General features: G+C 40.2%; 3 protein-coding genes and 1 long non-coding RNA gene across 8 annotated transcripts in view; 3 read left to right on the top strand and 1 right to left on the bottom strand.

Annotated features, from left to right (window-relative positions):
• The window catches only part of stmnd1 (stathmin domain containing 1), a 3,999-nt gene extending 3,112 nt beyond the window's left edge, over nucleotides 1-887 (top strand). For all 4 annotated transcript variants that reach the window (XM_077506090.1, XM_077506089.1, XM_077506087.1 and 1 more), the window contains 2 exons: nucleotides 93-215; nucleotides 428-887. In XM_077506090.1, coding sequence (XP_077362216.1) covers nucleotides 93-215; nucleotides 428-673 — 369 coding nt within the window. In that variant the 3' untranslated portion in view covers nucleotides 674-887. The remainder of the gene's footprint in view (nucleotides 1-92; nucleotides 216-427) is intronic.
• A 613-nt stretch (nucleotides 888-1,500) lies between these two features.
• LOC144006948 (major histocompatibility complex class I-related protein 1-like) lies at nucleotides 1,501-6,405 on the top strand. The gene is made up of 8 exons (XM_077506084.1): nucleotides 1,501-1,796; nucleotides 3,275-3,541; nucleotides 3,714-3,992; nucleotides 5,081-5,380; nucleotides 5,458-5,565; nucleotides 5,646-5,663; nucleotides 5,756-5,894; nucleotides 5,983-6,405. Exons 1-7 carry the CDS (start codon nucleotides 1,733-1,735, stop codon nucleotides 5,872-5,874), a joined length of 1,155 nt encoding a protein of 384 aa, XP_077362210.1. The 5' UTR covers nucleotides 1,501-1,732; the 3' UTR covers nucleotides 5,875-5,894; nucleotides 5,983-6,405.
• Nucleotides 6,406-6,772: 367 nt separating this feature from the next.
• LOC144006947 (H-2 class I histocompatibility antigen, Q10 alpha chain-like) lies at nucleotides 6,773-17,854 on the top strand. Of its 2 annotated transcripts, none has more exons than XM_077506083.1 (8): nucleotides 6,773-6,966; nucleotides 14,554-14,820; nucleotides 14,993-15,271; nucleotides 16,298-16,597; nucleotides 16,691-16,798; nucleotides 16,879-16,896; nucleotides 16,989-17,145; nucleotides 17,234-17,854. In XM_077506083.1, exons 2-7 carry the CDS (start codon nucleotides 14,697-14,699, stop codon nucleotides 17,123-17,125), a joined length of 966 nt encoding a protein of 321 aa, XP_077362209.1. In that variant the 5' UTR covers nucleotides 6,773-6,966; nucleotides 14,554-14,696; the 3' UTR covers nucleotides 17,126-17,145; nucleotides 17,234-17,854. The 2 variants fall into 2 exon arrangements, with proteins under 2 accessions (XP_077362209.1, XP_077362208.1); XM_077506082.1 differs by lacking the exon at nucleotides 6,773-6,966 and adding an exon at nucleotides 12,831-13,127.
• LOC144006954 (uncharacterized) lies at nucleotides 11,218-11,806 on the bottom strand. Its single transcript, XR_013280001.1, has 3 exons — nucleotides 11,664-11,806; nucleotides 11,374-11,505; nucleotides 11,218-11,270 (listed from the first exon to the last, which is right to left on the bottom strand). It is a non-coding gene; the product is annotated as an uncharacterized LOC144006954 (long non-coding RNA).
• Nucleotides 17,855-17,990: the final 136 nt, after the last annotated feature.

Below are 17,990 nucleotides of genomic sequence, written 5' to 3'. Positions count from 1 at the left end.
AAAACAGATAAAAGGAGGTAATTGAAGAGACAAAATGTCATATTTAAAATGTAAAAAAAAATGGTTTAAGTACATTTTTGTGTGTGTGTCAGCTGGACGACAGCGATGGTATCAGACGCCGCCCACCCGCCAGACTGGAGTCCCTCAGGGTCAAACGTCTGCCAAGCAAGGAGGAGATGGAGGAGAAGATTCGGCTCGCCAATGACAGACGCAAGGTTTCGTACCGCAGCCTGACTTTCTTCTCACAGTTCAAAGAGTCAGTTTGCACAAAAAAACAAAAACAAAAAAATCATTCCCCCCCCCCCCCCCCCCCACAAAAGCCTGGCATTTGAACAGGGGTGTGTTGACTTTTATAACCACTGTTCCCTTTTAGAGCCAACCTTCAGTTTTTGTAAATCATTGTGTACTTCTCCGCTTCTGTTTTCAGTCGCGGGAAGACGAGCTGATGGCCCGTTTGAGGAGCAAGTCGGCCCGCATCCAGCGAGCCGCCACCACCTTCGTGCCGGAGGCGGACGAGCGCGTGCAACAAACATCCGAGAGAGGAGAAAGTGCGGCAGACGGGCGACATGACGTTGAGGAATTCACGCTGATGGAGGCTGAGCTCATCTCGGCTTCGGGGGAGCTGGAGGGCGACTCCAGTTTCCAGCGAGGAGACGACAAGTTGATTTTCTGAACCACGAAGACACCAAAGTCTTTCATCCTTCACAATATCAAACTCCATTGTGTCTCAATTCTATTTTTTTTTATTCATGTATTTAAAGTTATATTTTGTAATTGAAATCATGTTTCAAAGTATTTTTTGCACTTTAAAACCGTGAATAAGATTTATTATACACAGAATATTTTTGAATGATTTTCTTTGCTTTGTAAGCGTTTGATATGTTCCTTGTATACAGACAACAAAATGTATTTAATAAAATTCTATTTCATTTAGTTTTGGTGCTTTGTGCTTTCATTTATTTCTTAATTTTTTGTCATATTTTTTTCACGTTTATTCAATTTTGATGTATTTTACTTGATTCCCATTATTTGTATTATGTTTAATTTAATTTTTTATTTTACAATTTTATTGCTTTTTTTTTTTAATTAATCCATTTGAATTCTATTCATTTTTTTTTTTTTTTTAATAACTTGTTTTATTGTTTAACTGTAATTGGAAAAGATCTGCAATTCTTTTTTTTGTTTGCACACCTGAACGTCAATCCAAGCTGTTCTTAATTGCTGGCGTGCGGCGTCATCAAGAATTGTGCGTTGAAAGCCAAGAAACTTGAACTTTGCCACTTTCGGTTTAAAGCCTTCAGACGCGTCTGATAAACAGTTTATTAATCAAAGCTCAGCTTGGAAATGACAAAAATCTAAATAGAATTGGCAAGTTTTCTTACTTTTGCTTTAACAGTTATTTTTGTAAATTCTTGTTTCAAGTGAAATGTACCTGTACTGTACCTGTTTCTTGACACTGCTGGAGGTGTGGCCTGACGTCACCCGCTCTGTGGTCACGTGATTTCCCCGAAACGAGCGCTTCCTTGTTGTCTTGACGGCTCCCGAGCAGCACGAAGGAAAGCGTCGCTGTTTCAGCACAATCTAACAAAAACTTGTACTACTTTTCATCTCCTCTTACGCACACTCGGCTTGATTTGAGACGCAAAAGGACGCCACGCTTTCAAGTGACGTCATCGGCGGGCAAGTATTTGAGCGGCGTCTTCTGCTTTGCTTTGACTGAAAGGAGCAAAAGATGTGGAAGATGAACTTGTTTGGATTGTTTGTGGTGGCTGTGCAAATCCACAGCGTGACGCCTGGTAAGTGCAACACTTGGACCGCAAACTTCCTTCAACACAACACTCGCAAATAATCAACTGAAATATTCAAAAATATTTAATCTATTGATGAAGTTTACTGTAAAGGAGATAAATAGCAAACGTGTTGAACAAGTGTACGAGTATTAAAATTGTAACATGTTGACTGGCAAATAGAAGTCATAATTAATTAAATCTGAATGTCTGTCATATTTATTAAAAAGTTTGTGAAAAATTAACTTTACTCATTCACTTAATTTGAATGAACACAAAGTGTTTAGTGTCTGTTTCCTAAAAAAAAAAAAAAAAATACGATGAATTTTTAATACAGTCATTTCAAATATGGACAATCCAAGATTTGTGGACAGCAAACAAACAAAATGTTTTTGTTTTCGCTTTCACCGATTCACTCGCTCAAGTATTTCCTGATTGCGTCCGCTCAGATTCCAAACTTGTAATGGTTGTTTTGGAATATTTAATCAACAGAATTAATCTCATATCATCAAATTATATATACACACAAAGTAATATAATAGAAAAGCATGTGTATTAAGTGTAATAAGCAGATTTTGTCCAGTGTTTGTGTGTAATAATAAGCTGAAATCAATTAAACTTATTTAAATGAACACAAAAGACAAATATGTTTTAATAACAACAAAAACTCAAAAAGCTGTCAGTTGTTTCAGTTTTAGACAAAATCATCTCAAATAGTAGGTGTGTGCCAAAAAAAAAAAATCGATTCATAAAAGAATCGAGATTCTCATTTATTAATCGAATCGAATTGATATTAATATCCAAAAATCTATTTTATTTAAATTAGAAATGAAGAAGAAGGGGAAAGGGCAGTTGTAGCCCACATGCTGTTTTTGTGGAAAAATGCACTTGCAATACAAAATGAATAAATGTTTAAAAAAAAAAAAAAGACACTTTAATGTCTCTTTTTTTATTATTATTATTTATTTAACCTTTATTATTTTATTTTGTCATTTTGTCTTGCAAAGCAGACTGGAGCAGATCATGACAATGTTGTGCATATCTGTAAATTGAAGCAGAAGTCATTTGTCAATCAAATCATTTTGAATCGAAAAACGTTTGAATCGAAAATCGATTCTGAATGGAATCGTAGACCCAAAAATCGTAATCGAATCGAATCGTGAGACAGTCAAAGATTCCCAGCCCTATCAAATAGTATAAGATTTTTGGACATCAAACAAAATGTTTTTGTTTTTGTTTTCGCTTTCACCGATTCACTCGCTCATTCACTCAAATATTTCCTGATTGCCTAATCAACAGAGTTAATCTCATCTAATCAAAGTTGTGGTAATAAATTATTAATAAGTATATTTATTATTAAAATGAACGCTTCAAGAAAAGAAAAAAATGATTATAAAAGATCAAATATCTGTTATAACAATAAAAATTCTTTCCTTAAAAAAATGTCAATGGTTTGGACGTCAAAATGTTTTTGTTTTCTCTTTCAGTGGTTCACACGCTCAAATATTTCAAAACTTCGTCCTCTCACATTCCAAACTTGCCAGCGTACTTGGAGGTTGGTTATGTTGACGACGTTCAGATTGTTCGCTACGACAGCAAGAGCAGGAAATATGAAGCCAAACAGGACTGGATGAACAAAATCACCGCCGACGATCCGCACTACTGGGAGAGACAGACAGAGATCAGTATTGGTGCTGAGCAGGTCGACAAAGTCAACATTGAAATTGTTAAAGATCGCTTCAACCAAACTGGAGGTTTGTTTTGAACTTTCTACAAGAAAAATACGTTTCATGTGTGAATACATTTTTCTTGCTGTATTCACACACACACGTGAAAGGATGTGCAGAAGTAAAGTTGCTTTGTGCGTGTGTCTGTTTTATGCGTGTGCGTCTTTGTGTGTTTGTGCATGTTGTACGTGTGTGTCAGGTGTTCACATGTTCCAGAGGATGTCTGGCTGCGAATGGGACGACGAAACTGACGAGGTTGACGGTTGGTATCACCTCAGTTACGACGGCGAAGACTTCATCTCGTTGGAGTTGTCGACGCTGAGATGGATCGCGGTGAAGCCGCAAGCTGTCGTCACCAAACACAAGTGGGACCAATTGGATGCCTGGAATCAATACGTGAAGTATTACTTCACTGAGGAATGTCCTTCTTACTTGAAGAAGCATGTGCGCAATGGGAGGGACTTCCTGATGAGAACAGGTACCAGCACGCCCCCTGGAGGAACATGGCTGACATGGCAACATGCACTCTCGCCTTGCCCCTCTCACACTTCTCCAGTTTCCTCTTACCTTTGTCATCTTTAATCGTCTCACAAATTCTCTACAACTTTCCTTATTTTCACACATTTTCTCACTTTTTGGTCCTCTCACATATTATGAACATCTTATGTCCTGTTGCACATTCTGGCCATTTTGATACCCTCACACATATTCTCCATCTTTCTCCTCTCATACTTTCTATATATTTTCTATCACATTTTCTCCCTCACACATATTCTCCATCTTTCTCCTCTCATACTTTCTATATATTTTCTATCACATTTTCTCCATCTGTCTTTCACTCACGCTTTTCATGTTTTTCCTCTCACACGTTTTCCAACTTGATTCCTCTCACACGCATCCATAACTCTCGTATTTTTACACATTCAATCCATCTTTTCTACTTTCAATATGTTTGTCCTCTCATGTTTTATGGCTGCATTCCTTCCTCTCACATATTCTCTCTTTCTAAGTGCACACTCCATCTTTTCTCTTCTCACATTTTTAGTCCTCACACCTCCTCTATATCTTTCTCCTCTCACACGTTCTCTCCATCTCTCATTCTCTCACGATTTTTCTCCATCTATTATCCTTTACATCTTTTCTCCTCATACTCGGGAGGAGAAAAACATACGATATGCTCAATATAACAATATCAATATTATTTTGCAATATTTAACATATACCTAAAGAAATTTAATTTTTTATTGTCTAAAGACGAACATTTTTATGCGGCAAAATAAGCAACATCAATGTAATCTTTATTGTAATTATCTCTTGATAATGTTCAACTATTGGATGGCAAATCACATTTTAGTTCGCATCTGTTCAAATTCAGATAAAAGCATCAAATTCCATATGAAACTTATTGCATGTCTTTGCAATATGTCAGGGCCAATATCACGATATCGATATTTTTTCAATATATTGTGTAGCTCTACCTCATACACTCACTTAATTTGCCATTTTTCTCACTTTCTCTCCACCTTTTGTTCCTCTCTCACATGGCGGCGTCCATTTCCGCGTCAGAGCTGCCGGTGGTGTCGCTGCTGCAGAAGACGCCGTCGTCGCCGATCACGTGCCACGCGAGCGGTTTCTACCCGGCGGCGTCCGCCCTGTTTTGGAGGAAGGACGGCGAGGAGCTCCACGAGGACGTGGAGATGGGAGAGCTCCTCCCCAACCACGACGGAACCTTCCAGACGACGGCCCACCTGAAAGCGGAGCTGCCGGCCGACGCGGAGGGCCGCTACGAATGCGTCTTCCAGCTGTCCGGCGTCAAGGACGACTTGGTCACCAAGCTGGACAGAAGAAGCATCCTGAGCAACAAAGGTGACGCACGCACGCACGCACGCAAACGTTGAACGTCGTCATCATTTCACACGTCTTCCTTCTCACGTGTGGTGAAGAGGAAGAAGCCACGAAGATGACGCTGGCCGTTGTTGTCCCCTTGGCGCTCCTCGCTCTGCTGGCGCCGCTGCTCGTGCTCCTCGTCAAGCGTCACAAAAGCCCACCAGGTGAGGGACGCAAATGTTGGCCTGCCTGACGGCCGCCAACATTTGGGATCACAACTTTCTTCCTCTTTTCTTCCTTGCAGCCAACTACGCTCCAGCTTGTAAGTCAAACGTCTTCGCAGTCCTGTCCGCGTCTGATGTCCACCTTTGACAAAAAGCGCTCGTCATCTCTCGCTGTCTTTCCGTCCCGCAGCTGCCGTCGCCGATACTGAGCTCACTTCCGAGCCGGCTTCAAAGTCCGTTTCCGAGCCTGATGCCGAACCTGCTAACGAGTCGGTTCCTGAGGACGATTCCGAGCCCGGTTCCTCGTGAGACGCAGCTGCTGTCACATGGTGAGTGAGCTGACACGGACTCCGCGTGTTCTTGGACTCTTTCCAGGTGGATTCATGTGCATAATTTGCTGTTCTTGTCTTCGTGCAGATGTCGTGATTGCGACAGAGACGTCTCCATCCAAGTGCTTGGATTTGAAGACAGAGCGGTTTTACATGCTTTGGTGTATTGGAGATTTGTTTGAGTTCACCAGGTTGCTTTCTTCTTTCCGTCTTGAATTTTTTGTCCATTTAATTTGTATGAAATCGTCAGTCACATGGTGAGAAGGATTTCTTCTTTCTTGGTATCAAGCAGCCAAATAGCAACAATGGATTTCTGTCACATTTTTTGATTGTGAGTTTGCCTCTTCTATCACCTTACTTAATTCTAGATTCTTCCAGAACTTTTTTCACTTCAACAGTCAGCAGTTAATTGGTACATTTATCACAATGTTGTTGTTTGCACTTGTTTGACCTTGCGATGTCAATATTGGACCAATAAAAGGATGATGAATGACAAAAAAAGCAAAATGTACATTTTTCTTTCTTTCTTTCTTTCCTTCCGTCCATCCGTCCTTCCGTCCATCCATCCTTCCGTCCATCCGTCCTTCCTTCCAGCTTCTGGAAGCTCCTCCTGCCCACCGAGCGCCAGCCTCTCCTTCTCACCTACAGGACGTAGGACGTCCTTAATTAAGGCTTCCTTCTCACCTGCTCCCCTGCGCACAATTTAACTAGCTAGCTACCTTTCTCCTAAGTGTCATGTCAAGCAACTCACTTGATTGTCGTTGTCCCAACATTCAAACCAGCTTCAGCACCAGCAGAGAGAGAAAAAAAAAAATCCTTGAAGCGTACCTGGCCTCATTTAGTAATTAGGTCACACCTGCGTGAGTGATGACGTCACAGACAGACGACAGCACGTTTCCTTTTTGGAATGTGTTGAAGCTCACATGGTCTTTATTTTTCTTTTTGAAACGGGATATTAGCCAATTTCAAGTGGCGATCATAGTCTGAGAGAAAATCTCGAAAAGATTGTAGAATGTCTTGAAGTCACAAACTCCGCCCCTTTTCTCGTTGGCAAGCCAAGCGGCGTCATCAGGTGAGCCTGCAGATTACTTTTTGCCTCATTCACACCTTTAGTTAGCAATATGGAAGCAGTACGTGTGTCGCTTGTTTCACTTCCACCTTTCAAAAGACTTTGGGAAAATGATGTTTGCGTTTGCTAACTTATGTAATGAGTAAATAAACTGCCACTTGCCACACAGACGATTTGGTTGACCAAAGTGAACAGATCACCCTCAGTGAAATAACATTTATGAAATACTAGTGAGTTTGTTGTTGGGGGACAGAAATTGACCATCTTGAAAGATCCTTTAAGTTAGAAATCACACTGTTTTGTTTTGCACCCGTTGAAAAATGTCCCTATGGCGTGACGCTCGATCTGTACTTAAATTGATAATATTTGAACGATAAATTGTCCATTATGAGGCCAACAACTGTCGTGGCTATGCATATGTAAAGTAACTTTACATATTGGGGTGGGGGTGCTATGCTTTAATTTTGAAGGCCGAGAAACGAGCCAGCTGCTGTTGATTTTGTGCGCAATTTCTGTTCTCTACCTCCATCTGGTGCTCAAATCCTGAACTGCAACAGATGTATTTTCTGAATCTCACAAAATCGACATTTTGACCATCATAACGTTTTGTTTCCATGGGGGATTTCACCACGCGCACAGTGGCGGAGCCAGACTTTTATAAATAGGGGGGCCAGGGGGGGGGCAAGGATACTTCATCCAAAGATGATGCCAAATTTGTTTTCATGAAAATTAATTTCAATCGGAGTCTCTATCGATGTTCAAATATATTTAAGTACATATTAAGCACAGGGGAGATTTTTGCACATAATGTGCCGTTTATTAAGAATGTATAAAATGTACAAAATAATAATAATTCAGCACTGTTTAACTTGAATGAACTTGCACGCACATGCAGATACTGTATTCATGCAATTACAGTACTTTTATCAACATAACATTATAATATGAACATAATGCAAATTTGTATTACAGTATGACTAAAGATCCCGTCGAAGTGCCAAACTTCATTTTCCACACACCCTATGAAAAATAAATTTATTACTCCAACTACTACTTCATTTACAACCACATAATTTATTAATGTGATTAATTAATAATCATGTTAATAAATCCTTCCCTTCTACCTGTAAATGCAAACGTCAGTTAGTGTCGGTTTGAACTTTCAACCATTGGAGGGTGCTATTGTATTGCATAACAACAACAACATACTTATTTTTAGCTTGCACAAAACTACGTTGCTTATTGATGTCCGTCCAAAACAATCTATCTGAACTAGAGGTGTCAGTGGATTAAAATTTGTAATCATAATTAATCGCATTACTTCAATAATTAACTGACTATTAATCACACATTAATTGCACATTTTATATCTCAATTTATACCTACATTTACAATAAAATGTACCCCCCCCCCCCCCCCAATTTCAATATGGTTTTTATTTTTTTTAGTCATTGATAGAGCAATTTCATAATAATTCAATTTAAACAAATTAAAAAATTCATTGATAGAGTAATTTCATAACAATTCAAGAAAAAAAGTTTAAAAAAAATACAAATAAAATATGTGCTGTACTGTAAAACCAAACCAAAGCGTGACTGATTTGTTTTGGTCATTTTTCTCTCACTACAACATGGTATAATTGCATTTGTAAGACAATAGTGAAAGCTCAATGCATTTCTCTTTTCATATTAGGAGCAGTGGCGGAGCCAGACTTTTATAAATAGGGGGGCCAGGGGGGGGCCCAAGGACACTTCATCCAAAGATGATGCCAAATTTATTTTCATGAAAATTTATTTCATTCGGACTCTCTAAATGTTGAAATATATTTAAGTAAATATTAAACACACAGGAGATTTTTGAACATATCGTGCCATTTATTAACAAAGTACAAAATGTACAAAAAATAATTTCAGTCTATGAACAAATAACAATAATAGTATTGGTGTGTAACGTGAAAGAACTTGCACGCACAAGAAAAAAAAAAAAGAACTTGCATGCACACACACACAGATACTGTATTCATGCAATTACTAAAAAAAAAAAAAAAAAAACAAGAAGCAAGTACTCTTATCAACATACCATTATAATATGAACATGTGCAAATTTGTATTACAGTCCCGTCTAAGTGCCAAACTACCTTAATACAGGCTCAGAAAAGCATAATCCTTCGGTTGTTGTGTGTCGTAGCAAAATGTTTTAGAAATTCATCCATGTTGAGGGCCTGAGCCCTCCTTGATTCGATACTGAGAGTTCCGAGGTGACTTAACCTGTCATCAGCCATTGTTGTCCTGAGGTGAGTTTTAATGAGTTTTAAAGCACAGAAGCTTCTTTCACAGGAAGCAGTGCTGACCGGAGTGACAACAGCAATCTTGCAAAGTCTAAATAGCTCAGGAAAATTGTCTTTGTAAGGTTCAAGAAAAAGAATAAAACCAAGCAAAGTAGATGGTCTGTCTAATCCACTTTTCACCTTCCTCTCAAGAAGTCACTTGGCTTGGTGAACCTCATGTTGGAGATCAACTAGATCTGACTCAAAAATCTTTGCAAAGACAAACAGAGGCTCATTATTTAAGAAGGTTGCACTCTTTGGGTTTAGTGACTGTATGCCTTGCATAATCTCACAACTTTTCTTTGAAAAACGCTTTTTCAACTCAGTTGTTAGACAGTCAATCACTTGATAAAAAAAAAAAGTGCTCTGGGGAAGCCCTCCTCATCCAAATGTCTCTGTCCTACAGTGCTGATCACCAGTGAGTCAATAAACCTTGAGCTTAGTCTAGGATGTCTTTTGTGTCTTTGTACACCAGTTTTGCACTGCTCAGCAAGCTGCTCAACTTCATTGCACAGTTCACTGAAGTAATTTTCATTTCTGTTGTCCTCAAAGGTGTCTGCAAGGGAACCTATAAGATCCACAGCTTTTGCTAGGTCAAGAGTGCTGGACTGGAGCATGTCTGAAAGACATTTGGCATCCCCAAGCACTTTGCAAAAGGTGACCAAAAGCCCTATGAACTGCAAGTCTATCTGTGAAAGAAGACCCCTTGCTTCCACAGATCTTTCACCGTGTTTTTCAAACGCAAGATCCTGTAACAATCTCAGGACTGCTGGGAGCCTCTCTCTCAAATTACGGCATGCTGTATATCTGCATGCCCACCTTGTGTCTGAAAGTGCCTGTAGCTCCCTGGGCTGCTCCTTTGGATACAGCTCTTTCTGTACTGCAAGCCACTTCAGATGCACATAAGAGCCAGATACAAAATTATACAGCTGCTGCAGAAGTGCAAAAAATTCTTCAGCCTCAGGCACTGCTTTTGTGGCATCAACAAGAACTAGATTCAAGCAGTGTGCATTACAGTGAACATAAAATGCAAATCTGGCATCACTTTTCATTCTGGCAGCTACACCAGAATTTTTCCCACTCATGACGGACGCACCGTCATACCCTTGACCCACAAGGTTATTTCTATAGTCCAGACCATGTCTCTCTAGACAATTGATAATCATCTTACTGAGACCTTCTGCATGAAGGCTTTCAGCTGCCTGGAAGCATAGGAAGCTTTCGTGGACGGCACCACTGTAATAATACCTTATAACCAACGACAATTGCTCCTTTTTTTGCAGATCTTTTGTTTCATCTGCAAGCACACTGAACACTTGGTTCTCTTTCACTTCTTGCATGATTTTACTCTGCACCATCTCAGCCAAGCTCTGAAGAATTTCATTTTGGATTTGGTGACTCGTGTATTTTGCATTGCCACACGCATTTAGCCTTGTTTCAATGAATTTGTCATGCTTTGCCATTTCATTCAGTATAGCCAAAAAGTTTCCCTTGTTCTTACTATCCTCAGACTCTCGATGACCCCTCTGTGCTATATTTTGTGTTGCAGTCAAAAGAAGAACATTTGCTATTGTTTTCACATAATGTTGATTTTCTTCCACTTTCTTTTTTCGATTCACATTCATAGAATTTAACATGTTTGTGTTCATTTCAGTAGCCGTTTTATGCTGACTCCATGCGTACATTGCATTGATATGCTGCTCGGACTTTGAATGGAGCTTAAACCCTGACTCCTTGCACAATGCCTTTTTCCAGTTGGAGAAGCCACACTGTGATGTCAAGGCAGAGTCTGGTACATTAGGCAGGGGAAAGTGTCTACAGGCAAAGCAGTAGCAAGAGTCATGAAGGATTGAGTATTCCATCCAAGAATTGTTTCTGTACCAAGAGCTGTTGAATGACCTCCTCTTTGTTCCATGCTGAGTTCTGGGGAATTTTGTCAGACATGGCTGGACAGGACTCTCATCTTTGGATCGTGAAATATCTAGAATACAGATCAAATGGTCCAGAAAAAGTTAAGAGCTCAAGAAGATTACTCGATAACTTCGGCTAACAAGCCGATTTTTTTTTTTGGCAAGAAGCCGTACCACCGGGTCCTGTTGAAAGAGTGAAACAAGACGTGCTGACAACAGCTGGCTCTGCATCTGGCTCTTCTACCCCTGCATCATCCATCCTTCCATCATCAGAAGCAGGGGCCTCTGCATTCTCCTTTGATGGTACTACATTGTATTTAAAAAATAATAATAATAATGATCAGTGTAATCAGAATTTAAAAAACAACAGCAACAACACAAACAATCTTTAAAAACCTGTACACATGATTCATAAACAGCAATTCAAAGTGTCTCAAATTAACGGAGCATGAAGATGTTCTTACATTCTTGCTCCTTGTTATTGCTGACGTTACTGCCAACTGCTTGACTCTCTGCCTTATTTGATGGCTTGTTTCGTTTAAGAAACAAGTCTCCTTGTCGTTTCATTTTCCACACAAACTATGAAAAATAAATACATTTATTACTCCAACTTCATTTAACAACCATATAATTTATTAATGTGATCAATAAATAATAATGTTAATAAATCCTCCACTTCTAAACTAAAAACATTACGGCATAATCATAAGAGAACAAGAATAAATGCAAACGTCTGTTTGAACTTTCAACCATTGGAGGGTGCTATTGTACTGCATAACAACAATGAATTTATTTTTAACTTGTGCAAAACAAGTCGTTGCTTATTGATGTCTGTCCAAAACAATCTACTTAAAGTAAAAGTTATTTTAACAGGTGATTCTCCTTCTCCAGACACGGAGTGAGGTGGATTATAATGCTTTGTCGTAAGTAGCGCCAACCACTGTTCAGGAGGGGCATAACAATTAGTAGGCGTCTGATTGAAAAAAAAGCTGGCAGGCTGCATCGGCAAGGCGTGCGACGTCACTGCGCCGGCGTCGTGATATGTCAATCATTTGGCGTCTGCTGGGTCCAATCACATTTCAGCAGGGGCATGTGCCACCCCGGCCCCCCCTCTGGCTCCGCCATTGCACACGCTTGCATCACTCGAGACAGAAGGACATGTAGTCCATAGTTCCGGTTGATGCCATCCCCATGTAGAAGAGGGGAAGGGAACCGGAACAAGTTGCCCCCCCAGGAGCACTGATGAAAAATTGTGGCCCCCTCCAGCATTGAAGTCGACCCCCTCCGCCTCCCCGATGTAGTTGCTGAAAGTCAGCATTTGCACACCTTGACTGCTAATCCGAGCTGTTGTTCTTGCTGGCGTGGCGTCAAGGATTGTTTGTGCGTCTCACGCCAGGAAACTTGAACTTTGACACTTTCTGTTTCAAGCGTTCCAACGCGTCTGATTAACACTTTATTATTTAAAACTCAACTTGGACAAAAGGAAACTGAAATTTATGAATAAACTTGGGGTTTTATTATTTTTGAGTCGCCACCACACCGAAAACGTTTATTTTATTATTCCTTTACAAAGTGAAATGCACAAGTATGTTACGTTTCTTGTCCTGACGTCACCCGCTCTGTGGTCACGTGATTTCCCCGAAACGAGCGCTTCCTTGTTGTCTTGACGGCTCCCGAGCAGCACGAAGGAAAGCGTCGCTGTTTCAGCACAATCTAACAAAAACTTGTACTACTTTTCATCTCCTCTTACGCACACTCGGCTTGATTTGAGACGCAAAAGGACGCCACGCTTTCAAGTGACGTCATCGGCGGGCAAGTATTTGAGCGGCGTCTTCTGCTTTGCTTTGACTGAAAGGAGCAAAAGATGTGGAAGATGAACTTGTTTGGATTGTTTGTGGTGGCTGTGCAAATCCACAGCGTGACGCCTGGTAAGTGCAACACTTGGACCGCAAACTTCCTTCAACACAACACTCGCAAATAATCAACTGAAATATTCAAAAATATTTCATCTCTTGATGAAGTTTACTGTAAAGGAGATAAATAGCAAACGTGTTGAACAAGTGTACGAGTATTAAAATTGTAACATGTTGACTGACAAATAGAAGTAAAAATTCTGAATGTATGTTGTTATATTCATTAAAAAGAAAATAAAAAAAAACAAAAAGTGTTTAGTGTCGCAAATGTTTCCTAAAAAAAAAAAGGATGTTTTGTGATGAATTTTTAATACAAATTTAACTTTTTTTTTTTTTTTTTTCAAATAGTCCAAGATTTTTGGACATGAAACAAACAAAATGTTTTTGTTTTCGCTTTCACCGATTCACTCGCTCAAGTATTTCCTGATTGCGTCCGCTCAGATTCCAAACTTGTCATGGTTGTTTCGGAATATTTAATCAACAGAATTAATTTCATATCATCAACTTATATATACACAAAGTAATATAATAGAAAAGCATGTGTATTAAGTGTAATAAGCAGATTTTGTCCAGTGTTTGTGTGTAATAATAAGCTGAAATCAATTAAACTTATTTAAATGAACACAAAAGACAAATATGTTTTAATAACAACAAAAACTCAAAAAGCTGTCAGTTGTTTCAGTTTTAGACAAAATCATCTCAAATAGTCGGGGTGTGCCAAAAAAAATCGATTCATAAAAGAATGGAGATTCTCATTTATTAATCGAATCAAATTGATATTAATATCCAAAAATCGAAGGGGAAAGTTGTAGCCCACATGATGTTTTTGTGGAAAAAGGCACTTACAATACAAAATGAATAAATGTTTAAAAAAAAAAAAAGACACTTTAATGTCTCTTTTTTTATTATTATTATTTATTTAACCTTTATTATTTTATTTTGTCATTTTGTCTTGCAAAGCAGACTGGAGCAGATCATGACAATGTTGTGCATATCTGTAAATTGAAGCAGAAGTCATTTGTCAATCAAATCATTTTGAATCAGAAATCGTTTGAATCGAAAATCGATTCTGAATGGAATCGTAGACCCAAAAATCGTAATCGAATCGAATCGTGAGACAGTCAAAGATTCCCAGCCCTATCAAATAGTATAAGATTTTTGGACATCAAACAAAAGTGTTTTTGTTTTTGTTTTCGCTTTCACCGATTCACTCGCTCATTCACTCAAATATTTCCTGATTGCCTAATCAACAGACTTAATCTCATCTAATCAAAGTTGTGGTAATAAATTATTAATAAGTATATTTATTATTAAAATGAACGCTTAAAGAAAAGAAAAAAATGATTGTAAAAGATAAAATATGTGTTATAACAATAAAAATTCTTTCCTTGAAAAGATGTCAATGGTTTGGACGTCAAAATGTTTTTGTTTTCTCTTTCAGTGGTTCACACGCTCAAATATTTCCAAACTTCGTCCTCTCACATTCCAAACTTGCCAGCGTACTTGTCGGTTGGTTATGTTGACGACGTTCAGATTGTTCGCTACGACAGCAAGAGCAGGAAATATGAAGCCAAACAGGACTGGATGAACAAAATCACCGCCGACGATCCGCACTACTGGGAGAGACAGACAGAGATCAGTATTGGGAATGAGCAGCGCGACAAAGTCAACATTGAAATTGCTAAAGATCGCTTCAACCAAACTGGAGGTTTGTTTTGAACTTTCTACAAGAAAAATACGTTTCATGTGTGAATACATTTTTCTTGCTGTATTCACACACACGTGAAAGGATGTGCAGAAGTAAAGTTGCTTTGTGCGTGTGTCTCTGTTTTATGCGTGTGCGTCTTTGTGTGTTTGTGCATGTTGTACGTGTGTGTCAGGTGTTCACATGATCCAGTGGATGTATGGCTGCGAATGGGACGACGAGACTGACGAGGTTGACGGTTGGGAACACTACAGTTACGACGGCGAAGACTTCATCTCGTTGGAGTTGTCGACGCTGAGATGGATCGCGGTGAAGCCGCAAGCTGTCGTCAGCAAACACAAGTGGGACCAAGACGACGCCTGGAATCAATACCTGAAGTATTACTACACTGAGAGATGTCCTTCTTACTTGAAGAAGCATGTGCGCAATGGGAGGGACTTCCTGATGAGAACAGGTACCAGCACGCCCCCTGGAGGAACATGGCTGACATGGCAACATGCACTCTCGCCTTGCCCCTCTCACACTTCTCCAGTTTCCTCTTACCTTTGTCATCTTTAATCGTCTCACAAATTCTCTACAACTTTCCTTATTTTCACACATTTTCTCACTTTTTGGTCCTCTCACATATTATGAACATCTTATGTCCTGTTGCACATTCTGGCCATTTTGATACCCTCACACATATTCTCCATCTTTCTCCTCTCATACTTTCTATATATTTTCTATCACATTTTCTCCATCTGTCTTTCACTCACGCTTTTCATGTTTTTCCTCTCACACGTTTTCCAACTTGATTCCTCTCACACACATCCATAACTCTCGTATTTTTACACATTCAATCCATCTTTTCTACTTTCAATATGTTTGTCCTCTCATGTTTTATGGCTGCATTCCTTCCTCTCACATATTCTCTCTTTCTAATTGCACACTCCATCTTTTCTCTTCTCACATTTTTAGTCCTCACACCACCTCTATATCTTTCTCCTCTCACACATTCTCTCCATCTCTCATTCTCTCACGATTTTTCTCCATCTATTATTCTTTACATCTTTTCTCCTCATACTCGGGCGGCACGATATTAAAAAAACATACGATTTGCTGAATATAACAATATCAATATTATTTTGCAATATTTAACATATACCTAAAGAAATTTCATTTTTTATTGTCTAAAGACAAACATTTTTATGCGGCAAAATAAGCAACATCAATGTAATCTTAATTAATTGTTATTATCTCTTGATAATGTTCAACTATTGGATGGCAAAGCACATTTTAGTTCGCATCTGTTCAAATTCAGATAAAAGCATCAAATTCCATATGAAACTTATTGCATGTCTTTGCAATATGTCAGGGCCAATATCACGATATCGATATTTTTTCAATATATTGTGTAGCTCTACCTCATACACTCAATTTTTCTCACTTTCTCTCCACCTTTTGTTCCTCTCCCACATGGCGGCGTCCATTTCCGCGTCAGAGCTGCCGGTGGTGTCGCTGCTGCAGAAGACGCCGTCGTCGCCGATCACGTGCCACGCGAGCGGTTTCTACCCGGCGGCGTCCGCCCTGTTTTGGAGGAAGGACGGCGAGGAGCTCCACGAGGACGTGGAGATGGGAGAGCTCCTCCCCAACCACGACGGAACCTTCCAGACGACGGCCCACCTGAAAGCGGAGCTGCCGGCCGACGCGGAGGGCCGCTACGAATGCGTCTTCCAGCTGTCCGGCGTCAAGGACGACTTGGTCACCAAGCTGGACAGAAGAAGCATCCTGAGCAACAAAGGTGACGCACGCACGCACGCACGCACGCACGCACGCACGCAAACGTTGAACGTCGTCATCATTTCACACGTCTTCCTTCTCACGTGTGGTGAAGAGGAAGAAGCCACGAAGATGACGCTGGCCGTTGTTGTCCCCTTGGCGCTCCTCGCTCTGCTGGCGCCGCTGCTCGTGCTCCTCGTCAAGCGTCACAAAAGCCCACCAGGTGAGGGACGCAAATGTTGGCCTGCCTGACGGCCGCCAACATTTGGGATCACAACTTTCTTCCTCTTTTCTTCCTTGCAGCCAACTACGCTCCAGCTTGTAAGTCAAACGTCTTCGCAGTCCTGTCCGCGTCTGATGTCCACCTTTGACAAAAAGCGCTCGTCATCTCTCGCTGTCTTTCCGTCCCGCAGCTGCCGTCGCCGATACTGAGCTCACTTCCGAGCCGGCTTCCGATTCCGAGCCGGCTTCAAAGTCCGTTTCCGAGCCTGATGCCGAACCTGCTAACGAGTCGGTTCCTGAGGACGATTCCGAGCCCGGTTCCTCGTGAGACGCAGCTGCTGTCACATGGTGAGTGAGCTGACACGGACTCCGCGTGTTCTTGGACTCTTTCCAGGTGGATTCATGTACATAATTTGCTGTTCTTGTCTTCGTGCAGATGTCGTGATTGCGACAGAGACGTCTCCATCCAAGTGCTTGGATTTGAAGACAGAACGGTTTTACATGCTTTGGTGTATTGGAAATTTGAGTTCATCAGGTTGCCTTCTTCTTTCTGAACATTTTGTCCGTTTAATTTGTATGAAATCGTCAGTCACATGGTGAGAAGGATTTCTTCTTTCTTGGTATCAAGCAGCAGAATAGCAACAAAGGATTTCTGTCACATTTTTTGATTGTGAGTTTGCCTCTTCTATCACCTTACTTGATTCTAGATTCTTCCAGAACTACTTTCACTTAAACAGTCAGCAGCTAATCGGTACATTTTATCACAATGTTGTTGTTTGCACTTGTTTGACTTTTGCAATGTAAGTATTGGACCAATAAAATCATCACGAATGACAGAAAGGCAAAATGGACTGCACTTGCGTTGCGACGAGCATTTATTGTTGTTGCATTTTTAAGTGAAAACGGTATGTCATTAGTCAAGTCGGACACAAGATGGCGCTGTTTACTCTTGAACTACAATGCAGTTTGAAGGGACCCTTTCATGTTAGTTTTATTTTTGGTAGAACCTTTTAAAAAAATTGATTAATAAATATAAATACATTATTTAAAACTACAACGTTTGTTATTATTTACCAAGAGCATATTGCTTTGCTGCATGTCACGTGACGTGCCTGATTTTAACCCCCAGAGTGCCATAAAGCGACAGTACCCGCTTGCTCAGCTTGTTTGTGGGCCGACCCGAGGAGGAGCTG

Source organism: Festucalex cinctus, chromosome 19 (genome assembly GCF_051991245.1).
Source record: "Festucalex cinctus isolate MCC-2025b chromosome 19, RoL_Fcin_1.0, whole genome shotgun sequence".
Taxonomy (NCBI): domain Eukaryota; kingdom Metazoa; phylum Chordata; class Actinopteri; order Syngnathiformes; family Syngnathidae; genus Festucalex; species Festucalex cinctus.
The sequence above is the reverse complement of the archived record's forward strand: the minus strand, read 5'-3'. Positions and strand labels throughout refer to the sequence as shown.